General features: G+C 33.9%; 1 protein-coding gene across 1 annotated transcript in view; it reads left to right on the top strand.

The window, feature by feature from the left end:
* Positions 1–3,065: 3,065 nt before the first annotated feature.
* Positions 3,066–15,783, top strand: part of Btk (tyrosine-protein kinase Btk29A) — a 57,633-nt gene continuing 44,915 nt past the window's right edge. The window contains exons 1-5 of the mRNA XM_017609515.1: positions 3,066–3,175; positions 5,908–6,259; positions 11,380–11,475; positions 11,556–11,694; positions 11,891–12,037. Coding sequence (XP_017465004.1) covers positions 6,026–6,259; positions 11,380–11,475; positions 11,556–11,694; positions 11,891–12,037 — 616 coding nt within the window. The 5' untranslated portion in view covers positions 3,066–3,175; positions 5,908–6,025. The remainder of the gene's footprint in view (positions 3,176–5,907; positions 6,260–11,379; positions 11,476–11,555; positions 11,695–11,890; positions 12,038–15,783) is intronic.

The following is a 15,783-nucleotide window of genomic DNA, read 5'->3' as shown; positions in this document are numbered from 1 at the left end:
TATTCGATTATCTACAATGACATGCACATGTTAAAATAATGCATTCTGTAAAAGAAAAGGTAAGCGGTAATTCTCAAAAAGTGGGTCCCTAATTCTTTTCGTTTCGTCGTCCGCTGTGGTGTAGTGGTAAGCAGTGCGCGCTTCCACTCCGCAACGCCTGGGTTCAAGCCCTGGTCAAAGCAACATCGCAAAACAATATANTTCTGCCATGAAAAACAGCTTCTCATAAAAATACAATCGCCGTTCGGAGTCGGCGTAAAACTGTAGGTCCCTCCGCTTTGTGTGACAACATCAAGGCGCACGCCACAAATCGGAGGAGAAGCTCGGCCAAACACTAACATATGTGTAAGCGCCAATCTATTATTAATTCTTTTCGTTTACAGAATGCATTATTTAAGTTAAAACATGTTAACATGTGTAAACAGTTAACAAGTGCATATCATTGGAGGTAATCGAATAAATGTAAAATTTCTTGCCATTGCATTACCTGTAATGCAATGGATAAGCGAAAATTGGCTTGAGGCGACTTGTATTGCGTTACTCTATTGATACAAAAGTAAGTGCTTCCCAAAAAAGGAAAAGTTTTTGTTTGGATACTTTAAACTCGCGCTTTACTGTATTAAAATTAAATGGGCTATGAAACTTCACGCTCAAAATTTTGTCTAAAGCAGGGACCGCAAATAACGATTATCCTTCAAAATTTCAACTCAAAAAATCACGCGGAAAGAGAAATGTTACGTGCATAAGGAGTAAACAAATATATTTTTTATTCGGAGTACCTTCAACGGCACTGATTTTTATTTTTTAATTTTTACTTATAAAAATCAAGTTTAATCATTATATTTTGAGTTTTATTTTTTACTCAGAAAATAATCGTTACGCAAAAATTAAGTTTTATTTTCTGAGCAAAAAATAAAACTCAAGAAATAACGATTATTTTCCGAGCAAAAAATAAAACTTAAAACGTAACGATTATTTTCCGAGCAAAAAATAAAACTCAGTTAATAACGATTAAAAAGTGATTTTTATAATAAAACTTATAACCGTTACGGTCCCTGGTCTAAAGAATCTAATTAAAAACTCGAAAGTTTTACGAAAGCTTGTTGAATTGTGGAAAGTTTGACATTTTTATTATTGTATCAACCATATTTAAAAAAAAAATCCATGAAAAAATGTATTAAGAAAAACCTTGCGAATATTGTAAAAAATTACTGCATGGTAATTTTTTGAGTCACGGTTAGTATATTATGTATATACATGTATACAAATTCCTTAAATGTATTCTTTCTTAGAAACGGCAAACTTTCGCAATTTGTTCTCGAGTCTAATGGATGAAACGTCATTTTTATACCCGAGCGCACTTGTGCACTATGGTATTAAAACTTTGTTCACATAACGTTTGCTTGTACCAGACAAAAGAATCGAGATAGACATAGATAAATGTATATATAAATTATCAGAATAAAAAGAGAAATTTATTAACCGGTGACTGTCTGTCTGTCCGCCCGCCTGTGCACATGATAACTCGAGTACAAATTGAGATATCTTAACGGAACTTGGTAATTCCCTTTTTTTCGGGCGTAGGACGGATGGTATTGAAAATGGGCAAAATCGGACAATAACCACGCCTACCTCCCATATAACGGTAATTTTCAGAAATACGAAAACTGCGATATTATAGTAAATACTGACGATTATTCACTCAAAATTGATATTTACAGCAATTTTTAGACGAAAAATAAGATTATAAATTATTGGAAAATGGGCTTAGCCACGCCCACTTATGGTTACATGTGTATCTCTATCTTGGTAACCGCTGCACCAATTTCTTCCAAACTTGGCACAGTTGTAAAACATACCGAGAATTTTTAAAATCGGACAATAACCACGCCTACATCCTATATAACGATAATTTAGAGAGATACGAAATATTCGGTAAGTCAGTAAATATTAAAGCTAATTTATTCAAAATTGATGCTTGCAACAATTTTTTACCGAGAAATACATTTATGATAAAATTTTGGAATATGGGCGTGGCACCGCTCACTTATGATCACATATATGTATCTCGGTAACCGTTGTACGAATTTGTAGCAAACTCGGTATGTGCTTGCCACATAAAAGCAAAACGTTGACAATTATTGAAATCGGACTAAAATTACGGCCGCTTTTCATAGAACGGCAAATTTCAGAAATGCTTGAAACTTCAAGATTTCGAAATTTAAAGACGCTAGTTTACTCAAAATTGATACTAAAAACAATCCCTTGAAAAGAAGTAACATGCGTGATATCGCCCACTTTGTCTAACTGAACGTTCCATCGAAGATGTTTAAAATAGGGGTAAAACCACCGCGGCTTACCTTGCAGCGGTAGTTTTCGGAAAGGTGGAAAACATATATTTAATACTTGCGCCGGGTATTTAATGTTCGACTCCGCTCGAACTTAGACTTTCTTACTTGTTCAAGTTGGTTTTCTGCTGCTATATCGCTGAAACGTATTGCAGTTATTTGAAATAGAAGCCACCTTACTTTGGTTAAAGTGTGATTGACTTCCAATTATATAGGCATGTTCTGCAAATCGTATGATTTGAAATCGGTACGGTATAAGAAACCTATGTTGGAGATTTATTAATAAAAAGGCAAAAGCTTGGCAGTTAATCGATGGATATGATGTAAATTATGCGTTCTTAGCAGTTTCCATATGAAATACGAGTATTTATTACCTTCATTACAAATATTCAGTAATATTTTGCAAATCGCACCGATTAATAGAACAGAATAATTGTTAAGAATAGTAAAGTAGCAGGGAAACGAAAGATTTTTACATGCTTTTTCAAAAAAAAAAAATGTTGGTTTATGATGCTATCTAATAGTCTTGTCTAATGCAAACGCAGAGTAAGCCAACGGACAATGTACAAAAATCTGCTACATAATTTTATTTTCTGGTACGATTCTTCATGTTATTTACTCCAATGAAAGCTAGCTGGAGTCCTAGCCCTGATAAGAAATGAAGAATAAAGAAGAATAACCAAAAAAACTGGAAAACAGACAAAGAGAAACGATCGCTTTGGCTCAGTCATAAAGAAGAAGAGTGGACAAAGCCAGGCTTTGAAGTTGATTGTGCGATGATATCCGTGAAGTCTTCTGAAAATAAATACTTAAAGAAACATTATCAGGTGAATCAATGTTTATTTGAATAAAGCAATTACGATAAATAAATACTTTAAGATTGAAATATTAAAGATCCCGACTTAAGGTTTATCTATTTTAAGTGTTTTTGGTGGTAGGAAATGGAAGCACAAAGCTTTGTATTTGCCGAGAAATCCATATGTCCTACATACATATATACAAGTAGATCGGAATGTAAAGCGGGGAATGGGCGGATCTGCATGAGTGTGAAATTCGTAGAATTTAAGGCTTCGTAAGGTTTTTTGGGAATCCTTCGTTTCTTGTTGGAGTAGGTAAAATGTATTAACGAAATTTTCAACTGCTTTTACAATTAAAAAATAAACAATCATTTTACAACTAGAGCTTAGTTCGCAAATGCTATGATAAGGCATAGCAATTTTTCGATATCAAATTTCTATTGTTGAAAAATGGTTTAATTTTATCAGTTCCATTGTTAAAAAATTTGTATTACAAAGTATTTAAAATAATACATTTGTGGCAAGGTAGTTTGATGATATTCGTTCATTGTATATTTAAATGCATACATATATATGTATATTTTAATAGAGTTTGTATATGAACTTAATTAAATGTGATTCAAAACGATGAATCGATCGACGCGATGACCTACATACTTGTATGCAAGGCACATTAAATATTCCTTGTTTGTATAATTTCCCAAACATTTTTGGGGAACATCTGTCGTAGGAGCGCAATCAAAAAGATAATAAATTTCTATACATGCTACTTATCGTTACCTTACCGGAGCCCTTTCTTTCAATAGATCCCAATACGATAAAGGAAGCGCTCAGGAAGGGAAACACCAATCTACGGAAACTATTGTCGTAATACCAAGGAACATCGTCAGTCCTAAAGCTTAATAGGAGGGTACAATCTAAAAAGAAAGGAGAAACTAAGAGCCATTATAGGTATTTTGACGTGTCCCTACAGAGGGCACTTATACAATTTATTAATCTAGTCTAGTAACCTATGTCGCTTCTGTGACGCTGCCAAGGAGACTCCATTACATCTGGAGTGTGAGGCCGTCGCACGTAGAAGAGAGAGGAGCATAGGGCACATATGGCCAAGAGAGAGAAATTCTGAAATTCCTAGTCTCTAGGGCTAGGTGTGGTACTGTGATTAGCTGAGGGCACAATAGACCTACTGGTCGCAGTGCTTTATTCGACTATCACTCGTCATCTTATGCACAAAGGCTCTAAAAAACAAATTTTATATTTTAGAGGAGAAGCAAAAAACATTATAAAAATCAAATCATGCATACGGACCGGGCATTTTAAAAGGTGGCATAACTTCTATGTTTTTAATATTAACACTCTCAAATTTTTAGTGAAGGTGTATTTTAATATATCCTACCAAAATCTGCGAAAACGCAGTTACGAAAAAAGTGTTGGTCTTTGTGAATTAAGGTAACGATATGTATGTATATGACCTTGACAGGTTGTCGTAACAGTATACAAATTCTCCGAAGAGTTTTTAAGGAGTGATGCTGGAGTGACAGTCCTTGGAATCTGGGTTGTTGTTGTTGTAGCAGCATACAAATTCCCCAAAGACTTTGGGAGGTGTTGCTGGAGTGACAGTCCTATATAATCTGGGTCGTTCCGGTTACGTAGACCCGACTGTCGTGGGAACGGTTGTTGTTGTAGCAGCATACAAATTCCCCAAAGACTTTGGGGAGTGTTGCTGGAGTGACAGTCCTTGGCCAGATATAAATCTGGGTCGTTCCGTAACCCGAGTTGCGTAAACCCGAGTGAAAAGCATGATTTTAACAATCTAATCAGTTGGGAGTCTAAGAAATAAGTTGTGGCTCATTATAAAAAAATTCTTCCATATGACAATTTCCAGATACCACTGTAAATTTCTCTCAGATTACTCAATTTAAAAACAGAAGCTCACTGCGGTAAAAGATTTTCTTGATTTGGGTTTAGTTTTTGATTCCGGTTTTAGTTTTGTAAGCTTTGTATGCTACTTGCTCCCAATGCCATATAGGCTGCGTTTCTTTATACATTCCGGATAATCCAATTTCACAGCCGGAATAAACAGAATGCGTTTGAAATATACGTCAACATATCATCAGGAACGTTCTAAAGAATAAATAAACAAAAAAGTTTATTCCAAACGTTCAGAATGAATAAAGAAATGCAGCCATAGTAACTTAGCTTTTTTACTCCGATATGCGAAGGACTTTAAGGACCCTTACACTAGGAAAATTCTTTTTAACTCGTTAGTAAGTTCAAAATTAGAGTATGCGTCAAACATTTGTAGCCCTATTTATAGCTGTCGTGCTTTGAGAATCGAACGGGTTCAAATAAATTGCCTTTGATTTGCTCTTCAGCCACATAATTTTTCCAACCCGCGTCCATCCTATACTACTCGCTACCAACTAATAAACTTGCAGTCATATATGACTATATTTAGAGCGCTCTCGGAATGCAATAACATTTCTAAGAGTTTGATATTGAATTTTCATCATCAAGATCTTTATTTAAGTCCACGCTTAAATCGTTTTACTCTTAGGTCAAGTTACCATGTACCTGTTATGTTAATATTATTCACGTATAAAACTTATTTTTGTACTCGGTGTAATCTGTAAGTCTGTAATATTATTAACCATGGATTGAAATATAGATGAATAAATATAGTACATTACTTCTCATGTGAATATTTGATACATTAATTTTAGAGTTGAGCGATACATAATTCTATTTTTTATTTATTACAGCAATTTGCCAAAAATAAAAAAATGTAACAGATGAGAATCAAGCTAAAGGCAAATAATAGGTGCTGCACTCGATTTCACATAAAGTTCCACATTGGTCATCATTGGAATCTTATCAGATATGAACCGATCTACCCATGGCAGCATTCGATCTTCAACTTCAACGGTTTGCAGCAGCAAATCATTCCAAAGCAAAATGGATAAAGTATCGGAAAGATTATACGATGTCGTCAAAAGTGGATCGATGGTAAAAAGAGCGCAAAATAAAAAACGCTTTACACCCGTCAACTATAAACAACGCTGGTTCGAACTAACTAAAAAATCTCTATCATATTTCGATATGGAAAACGTTGAAGTAAGTTAGATTGAGTTGAAATATATGTACGATTGTTCTAAATTAGACTTTAAAAATAATAAAGGGATTCACAAGACGTGATAACCGTCGTAAAATCTTAAAATTAACATTTTTTTTTTTAAATAAAATAATGATTAAAATGGTTTTAGAGGATTTTAACTACACCGAAATGTTTCTAAACTGATAAAAAAAATTCATCATACGTACCCTAAAACCATTTGAACCGTTATATCACACAAATAAATGTTCAGCTTAAGATTTTTCGACACTTACCCAGAAGATAATTTAGGTAGGCCTTCTTAAGTGAAGCCATTCTAAGAGACCTACCCAAGAAGGGCTGAAGAAGTACTTCCTTGCATGCCTTCCAGAATAATGCATTACAAATGAATTTTAATAAACATTTTAAGTTGCAATAACACAAATTTGATATAAACCTTAAGCAAATACTTCAAATATGTATGAATTTTATAAGTTAAAGAAGCAACTTTAAAAGATCTCCTCCAAAAGGCCTTCTGAAGAACGTCCTATAAAAGCCATTCTGGAAGGCCTTCTATGGGTAGCGAAAGAGGAAGGCCTTCAATTTGTGCCACTCCATACAAAAAAGAAAGGAGAAAGGAACGTCTCTTGATTCTCAGGAAGGCCTTTTGGAAGGGCTTTTAACTCGTGATTATCTACTGGGTAACGTGCCTTGTCCCCTAAATATGTATTTTGGTAGAAGCAAAGTTTGTTAACCAAAGCTACAGTTAAAATTTAAAGCTAAATTTCTCTGTGTTGTTGAAAAGAATTTATAAATGCTAAAATCGTTTGGCTATTAATTCGAACAAACAGTCAACATTCCGTTGTTTAGGTGCCATCGCTTTTTATCATAGACTCCTTTGTTTGCTTTGTCTTTACCTGATGCAACACGTTGGAAATTACCGGTCTACTGATATCTACCGAACCCTTGTGTATCCTCGGAAAAAGTGTACATATGTACATACTTTCACACAAGAGATTATAGAGTCGGAGAGAGCAGCTTTCCAGTCTACAACGAAGTCCTCATAAGTAATTTTTACAAACATAATAATTTAAATTTGTAATTTAAACGTTACTGAAATTGCAGTTACTCAAAAAGATATGCATAAGACAAGATTGTTCAATTTGTATTGATACATGATTTTTTTTAATATTCATAAAGTTTCTTAACTATAGTAAAGTACTCGTGTACTACATAGCACCTACGGAGGGCAGACTCACTGTTATTCTCAGAAAAACGATTTTATCTGTCGATTGGAATTTTTATAGGATAAACTGGCATAGTCATCTAAAGATATTCAACTGAAATTTTATACCGATAAGTCTTTTATAATTATATGTAATGTATTAATCATCAATCACAACCGATTATTTATGTATGAGATTTCGCGTTGTTACTCCTCCAGGTAAGCAGCAAATAGCACGAAATTTTGTACTCATTTCACTTATCATGAACAGAAAATCGTTAAGTTTAGAAAACTGCAACTCTTAGCTCCAATACAGCTGATTGTTCAAATATAAGGTTTTGTTTTAAAACTCTTTCATTGGAATAGTAAAAGCCACAAAATTGTGTAAGCCATTTAATTATCGATCACACAAAATCTGAAACAAATGATCAAAATCGGTGGTTGTACAGATTTGAGTTTTTGTGTTAAGGCTCAGTTAGTCTCCACTTAATTTACGTAACGTAACCTAATATATTAGCCAACGCAATATATTTTTGTTCAGGTATTTTTTTTGATGTGGCTTATAGGCGGCAAAGTGACAATCAGCTGAAAAACAAAAATAAAATATTTTCGCTTCTGGCTAAGTTGACGTGCCGAATAATCATTGACGATTTTTTACGTAAGTTAATTCTAGAGTAACTGAGCCTTTACTTAAAACTCCTTCATTGGCGTAAGTAAGAACCTGACATTTTCCACGCTATTTACTTATCATATACACAGTGAAAATCATCAAAATCTGTTTAGTATTTTACTAAATATGTAGCCACCAAACGACTGATTAAAACTGAAAATATTGACTCAAGTGAAATTTTCGAACGAAGCCTTCAACAAACGCAAAGCTCTTTCCTTTCTTGTTTACATATAAAGCTGGCAATGACATATTCTTGTCTTCCCTTTCTGTATAAAGTTTTCCCAAGTGAATGGAAAATCTCTACAAAATAAAAACCACCCCATTTCGTTCGTTTAGTGCGTCTGGCAGAATTTGTATTTTCCAATTGGTACATATGCGCATACAAGCTAGTATTCGTTCAATAAACAACCTAAGTCCTGCCAAGTAAGCAGGAATAAGCTTATATTTTGCGCTGACCGTTGAGGATATCGAGTGTACTGACTGTAGGCGATGTGTGTAGATTTGTGTTACATTTACTGGCTAAAGTCTGCCGGGCTATTATTTAAATTGCAACTAAAATGTACATAGATAAAAAATTTAAAATTGTTTTTTAAAAGTTGTTGCCGGTTTCGTGTCTACATAAAAGCTACAAATTGCTTAAGCATTTAATATCAAAGTAATTGCAAGCGACTGTTTTTCGTCGTTTAATTCAAAAATAGTGACTATCCATAAAAAATTTATTCAGATTTAAAAAGTCACTAAAAAATTGCAAACATAGCGAATTTTCGTTAAAATTTTGCAACATAAATCGCATACGCGCATACATACATACGCGGTGAAAAACACGCCCAAATGCGTTTGAAAGAGTGCTGGAAAATATACAAAATACAATTAAAAAATATGCTGATCCAAAAATAGGCATTAATTTTATACCATTTGTGGTTTTTAAGAATATTTCTTCTGGAAATAAAAAACGATTTCTCAATCGAAGAAGGTAAAAGCACAGATGCTGCGATTTGCATTAACATTATACATACATATCTACCTATAGCCCCACCCATAGAAACATATGCATAAGGGTGCAAAAAGTCAGGTTGTTTTAGTATATACAACACCGGCTACTGAGTCTATTTATGTAAGCCATGAAAACAAACACCAAGAAATACTTTCAGTACGCATTGATTACTAAAAAGTAAAGATGACTAAACATTTGCACAACCTGAAGTGGTTCTATTATTGGTAGCACTTTTAACTAAAATTTTTGACGCGCTCCTTTTTGACAATTTATGAACGTATTATTTTAATACTACAAACAAATTCAAAGTAAACAAACCCATTCAGCTGTAAAATTTAAATGAAAGGGATGATTTTGTAGTGGGCCTTCATCGACACTTCAACATTAGAATAGTGGAAAGTTGCAGCTCCTGAGCATGTCGTATTCGTGGCCGCTATCTCTCCCTTTCTTAGATATCAGGGTGTCTATTCGGCATTAAAGCAAAATGCAAAGGCAAATATGTGTAATAAGTTAGGTGGGGGTTCAGTGAACTCAAAAAAAAAAACAAAACACTGATGAAAAAGAAACACCTTTCGCAGGTTTGCTACATTGTTAGGCGTATGTGAAAATATCAACTATTACTATTAAATGCATACATATTTATGTATATAGATATATATATATGTATATATACATATATATGTATGTAACGGGTGATTTTTTTGAGGTTAGGATTTTCATGCATTAGTATTTGACAGATCACGTGGGATTTCAGACATGGTGTCAAAGAGAAAGATGCTCAGTATGCTTTGACATTTCATCATGAATAGACTTACTAACGAGCAACGCTTGCAAATCATTGAATTTTATTACCAAAATCAGTGTTCGGTTCGCTTTACGTCCGATTTATGGTCTACATAATCGACCAAGTGAGCAAACAATTAATGCGATTGTGACCAAGTTTCGCACTCAGTTTACTTTATTGGACATTAAACCAACCACACGAATGCGTACAGTGCGTACAGAAGAGAATATTGCGTCTGTTTCTGAGAGTGTTGCTGAAGACCGTGAAATGTCGATTCGTCGCCGTTCGCAGCAATTGGGTTTGCGAAACACATTTCGAACCGAACACTGATTTTGGTAATAAAATTCAATGATTTGCAAGCGTTGCTCGTTAGTAAGTCTATTCATGATGAAATGTCAAAGCATACTGAGCATCTTTCTCTTTGACACCATGTCTGAAATCCCACGTGATCTGTCAAATACTAATGCATGAAAATCCTAACCTCAAAAAAATCACCCGTTACATGCTTATCAGTGATGGGCATGCTTAAATTTATAAAGAACTTGTTAGGATACTGCGTACCCACGTACTTAGTATCTATTTAGAGATATCTAAATACAAAATTTATAAAAATAGGTACTTAGATATGCCGAAACAATAAAGTTAAAAATTGAGGTACATTGACTCAAACCGCCATTCAAATAATGTTTCAATATATTTGGAGTTGAGGTAGGGCGTTTTTGAGCAAAATCCTAAGATGGGGCGTTCTTGAAAAAAAATTTGAGATAGGGCGTTTTCAGTAAAGTTCTGAAAAGGGGCGTTCTTCAACCAAATTCTGAAATAGGGCGTTCATGAAAAGTTTGCTGAGATAAGGCGTTTTCGAACTGGAACTCAGCCATGTTATGTAAATGAAAGCTTCAAACTTTAACAAATTTAAAAATCAACAAATTTTCATCGAAATTTCGAATTTTTTTTTGAAAATTGTTTGGGTATGTCGCATGGTGAAATTATAAACATGTGAAGTAATAAAACAGCTGCCTCGCTTTATTTTCTTAATTTTCTTGATATTCGGCTATCTTTTATAAATTTTTAAACCTTTCTTTTCGCTCTAAGTACTACACCTGTTATAATTTCACCATGGGTATGAGCATGGAGTTTTTATTAAATAAAGTGTATATTTGAAGCAGTTAAGAGTTCGTGTTTATTTTAAATATTTTTTTTCTTACTTTTACGAGTTTTACCATATGTTTTACCAGTGCAATTTATAAAGTCGGATTGATTTTTTGAAATCTTCCGCAAACCGTCTTGCACATCTTCCTCAAGAAATTCATGGTAATATGGAAAAATGCAAAGACATCAAGCAAAAAAAAAGAAGATATTAAAAAACCTACACGAATTTATGCCGCTTGAAACTTGCAATTTATTGTACTACAATTTTATCTGCTATATAAATATTTCTCCATATGATTATTTTAATATTTTAACTTGTAGCGCCGTCGAGAGCGTGGCCGGGTGCCTGTGAAAGGTGTTCGATTGGTTGAAACCGCTGTTGTAAGTGGTGAAGGCGGAGATCCGTTCGCGCCAAGTGTGAGTACTCCGTAAAACCCATATCTATAAATTTGTTCTTGATGAATTTTAGCTAAATAAATATTTTTGTTTCATTGCAGGGGTATCCTTTCCAAGTTGGCTACTGTGAGTCCTCCAACGATCAAACGCAATCGGGTCGTTCTGTACCGCAATACATTTTATATTTATTAGCAAGTAGTGAAAAGGAACGTGATGATTGGATACGTGCCATAAGACAAGGTGAGTGGAATGAAAAATTTTAGGATATCACCCTACATTTAGGGGGTGTATCTGAGAGCACAGAAAATACTTAATAAATGCATTTTCAAAAGAAAAAAACACTTAGGGCTTGTTGTATTGATAATGGCGATATGCTAGTTTACTACTTTTGAAATATTTACATAAATATAGCAAATTTACCACATCTTTTTACTAGTTTGTGAACAAACGAACACACCGAAGTCATATCGCTACCATCCTGGTCTTTGGACTGGAAAACGTTGGTCCTGTTGTAAGGGGATAAGTCGAGCTACTTTCGGCTGTCAGGCCGCAACACACTGGCTGGAAGCGAATAATAATCCAAGTGAGTTTGCATTATTTTATATTTTTTTTTATAAAATTCAATTATAATTTTAACTGGAAAACACAAAAGATCCCCATTTGGAACCATTAATCTACTGTGCGTTTAAAAGTATATTTGTAGCAACATTAACATAATTTCTATTTATGCTCTCTGAAAACACTACACAACTAAAAAATTGCCAAAATATGTGATCACGGGGAAGAAATTACACGTTTCAAGAATTTTTCATTTCTATTGTATGAAGGTAAACAATTTTTATCGATGAGGAAAAACAATGCTGTATAGCTGTTGGCAAATTTTTGAAGTTTTATTTGTAGATCCATTTCTTTAAGGTTAAATGAAACAGTTGAATATCTACAGTCAGTCAATAAAGTTTAGGTACAGCGAATTTTTTACAATACGGGCAACTATTTTTTAAATATTTTATTTTCGCTAATTTTTTATAAAAATATGGTTAGCTCTACAACAACAGTTGTAGTAACATTGAACCACAAGATGCATTTTGAAGTTTTCTGGCAGCATTTTCATTCGATTTTCGCGAAGAAAAGCCTGAATGTACTAAATGTGCGCTCGACGTTAGTTGATAGAAGTGGAGCCCAATTTAAATATGTAACGTTTGAAACGTTCATATTATCAGGAATAAGGGCGTTTTCCTCGCCCTTTATAATTTTATCCACACCTCTTATTGTCTCCAAGCCTACGTTAGCTGAGAAAACGGCTTTGAATTTTTCCAACACCAATTTGGCAAGAGGTCCCTGCGCTTCTATAAGCCGCATGGGCATGTGTATATTTTTTAATCTTTGAAAAAAAATTGTAAATGCTATAATCGATTTTTTAAAGGTAGAAAAGGCAAGAAAAGGAAATATTTTAAAAAGGGCAAAAAAAAGGCAAATATCTTAAAAAAGGCAAAAAAGGCAACATCAAATGTGTATATATGGAATCAGGGAAAGCTAAATCGTGGACATTCTTAATCGAATATATTCTATCTCTTTAGCAGAAAAAAAGGAAATTTCCATAAAATCCGTTCCCTGGTAATAATAAATATCCGAGTGTATTTCTGCCTTGAAAAAAGCTTCTCATAAAATCCATTTACTGTTCGGAGGCGGCGTAATATTGTAACTACCTCCATTTGTGTTATAACGTCAAGACGCACACCACAAATAGCATTTGTGGATCGGCCAATCTTATTAAATTTTTTGTAGTAAAATTTTTAAATGCAATAATTTGCAGCTTTCTAGTTTTCTTACGTTCTCTACGTTTTTGGTTTCTCTTGCACGTGATTTTTTGTTTGTTATTTTTCCACTAAAAACCTGCAAGCAGGTTTAACATGTAAATTTTAGTTAGTCATTAGTTCTAGTTACCACCCTGTGGGGAAATCTTTAGTTCTGAACTGGTGCGCTTTAGACCCAGTACTGGTTCGCGATAAATCTCTTTTGCATGCCAACAACTGGCAAATTTAACATGGCGATGTCCTAGGAAGTGTTAATTGCTCCCCGCTGCATGCCAATTTTGATAGTTCCGAACTAGCCCTAAATTCTTTGGTGCCGAACCAGTTCTAAAATCGATAGACGAAAGAAAAAAGTATCATGATTTTTCTATCTTCGGTTCATGTGTGCGATTTTAAATTATTTTCAAAGAAATGTGTTTTTAATTTGAAATGAAATTTGTTTGAATGATTGTAAGAGATGTACGTTTACATACCTTTGGCTGTAACTGAGTTTGCAGAGGTGCTTGCTGTCATTGGTTAGATTCCATATGGTCCCAAGATGGTAAAATGTTAACACAAAATTTTGTTTTGTATTACCAAGCAATGAAAAAGCATCTGCGAAGTTCAGAATGGAAGCGTCTATCGCTCAAGTACGCTCCAAACTAGTTCTAAATTCTATAGATAAGATCTAGTTCGTTCTGCATCCCTTTTTTTTAGTACCGAGCTAATTCTAAATGCGTCACCTTAGATATAAATAAATAAAAAAAAATAAATAATATAAAAGTACCACATTTCGCTGATTTTGAACTGGTAGGGATCTAGTTATTATCGGCCTGGTTTTCGTTAGTTGTAGAAATATTTCTTCACATACCAAATCTGTGGAGTACTTTTTCATTTTCAATTTAATATTTCAAAATTTAATTTTTGTGGGAAAACGCAATCAAAGTTTGATCAATTCATACAATTGGTATACCAAAAGACAGATGGAGGACACCTATCTTAGCTATTTTTGGGAGTTTAGTTTTCTGTTACGCTGAACATATTGGCCCGTAGTCATAGTCAAAATAAAGTCGACTTTAAAGTTAGTTGCAGCTTTTTGACATAATTTTCAATGGGATATCTGTCAAAAAAGCTGCAACTAATTTTAAAGTCGACTTTATTTTGACTATGACTACGGGCCATTCTCCTTATCAAGCTTATTAATTGTAGGTATGATGAAATCTCCAAAAACGTGAATTTTGAGTTACATGTCTTTATTATTAAATGTGCGATATGCTAGGTAACTATGATCATAATTTAAAAAATTTAGAAATGAAATAATTAATTTTACCTTATAAATTGAGTGGAAAATAAAATAAAGTTATCGATCAAAAATGATATAAAATTGAATGCTTGTATTTACATACATATGTTTAAAGATGTGTACATATATCCATATACTTGCATTATATGTATGTATATACAAACACGTGTTTACATACATATATGTATGTACTTATGTATATATGTACATACATCTTTCTGTACTTATTTGAGCATTTCTTCAAAAACAAAAGGAACTTTTCACAGTAAGAAAGTCACTCAAACAACAAAAACCGGTTACACTTTTAACCAAAAACATTCAAAAAAGTCATAATATCAAAAACAAACAAACAAAAATCTTTAGGAGAAAATCGTTGCCAAGGCACAAGGAGTGATAATTGAGTGGAGTAACAAAATTCATAAAACATTTGTTTCTCCTCAACACGAGAGCCTCAAGAACGGCTTATTGTGTTAAAGCTAGCACAACAGGCTGTAGGGCAAAAGCCAAACGGGTTTTGGTTACTTTGTTCTTGGTGTTGTTTCTTGTTTTATGATATTCGGTGTCTTATACAATTCATATTGTATACCGTAGACGAATTGTATACTGCCATTACTTGGAACCATTAGCATAGACACGTGCAATGAACTTGATAATTTTCAACCATCGCTCATTTGTTGATTTTTTTTGTGATCGTTATGGGCTTATTTCCTAGTGCAGTAGCTGTTGGTAATGATGTAGGATTGCCGACAGCAAAATTGAAGTATTATGGCAGTTAAGTTAGAATGGCTGTCAAAAAACATACAATACTTGCACTCGATAGGAAGATAAGTAGTGCATATCTTGTAATACAGAATATAGCCAATGATAGCGATTTCCTACAAGCTCTTTCAATGTTGAAATAACGTCGTATATCTACATACATACATACCCAGTAGATAATTTCAGGAGTTAAAAGCCCTTCCGAAAGGCCTTCCTGAGAGTCAAGAAGCCTTCCACTCTACATTTCTTTCTCCTTTCTATTTTGTATGGAGTGGCACAAATTGAGGGGCTCCTTCTTTCGCTACCCGTGGAAGGCCTACCAGAACGGCTTTTATAGAACGTACTTCAGAAGGCCTTTTGCAGGAGTTCTTTTAAAGTTGCTTCTTTAGTTTATAAAAATCATACATCTTTGAAGTATTTCCTTAAGGTTTATATGAAATATGTGTTCTAGAAGCCGTGCAAGGAAGCGGTTTTTTC

This window comes from Rhagoletis zephyria, unplaced genomic scaffold, assembly GCF_001687245.7.
Source record: "Rhagoletis zephyria isolate East Lansing unplaced genomic scaffold, Rhagoletis_zephyria_1.1 Rzeph_scaffold_00231, whole genome shotgun sequence".
NCBI classification, from domain to species: domain Eukaryota; kingdom Metazoa; phylum Arthropoda; class Insecta; order Diptera; family Tephritidae; genus Rhagoletis; species Rhagoletis zephyria.
Note: the sequence above shows the minus strand (reverse complement) of the source record. Positions and strands in the feature narration are given on the sequence as shown.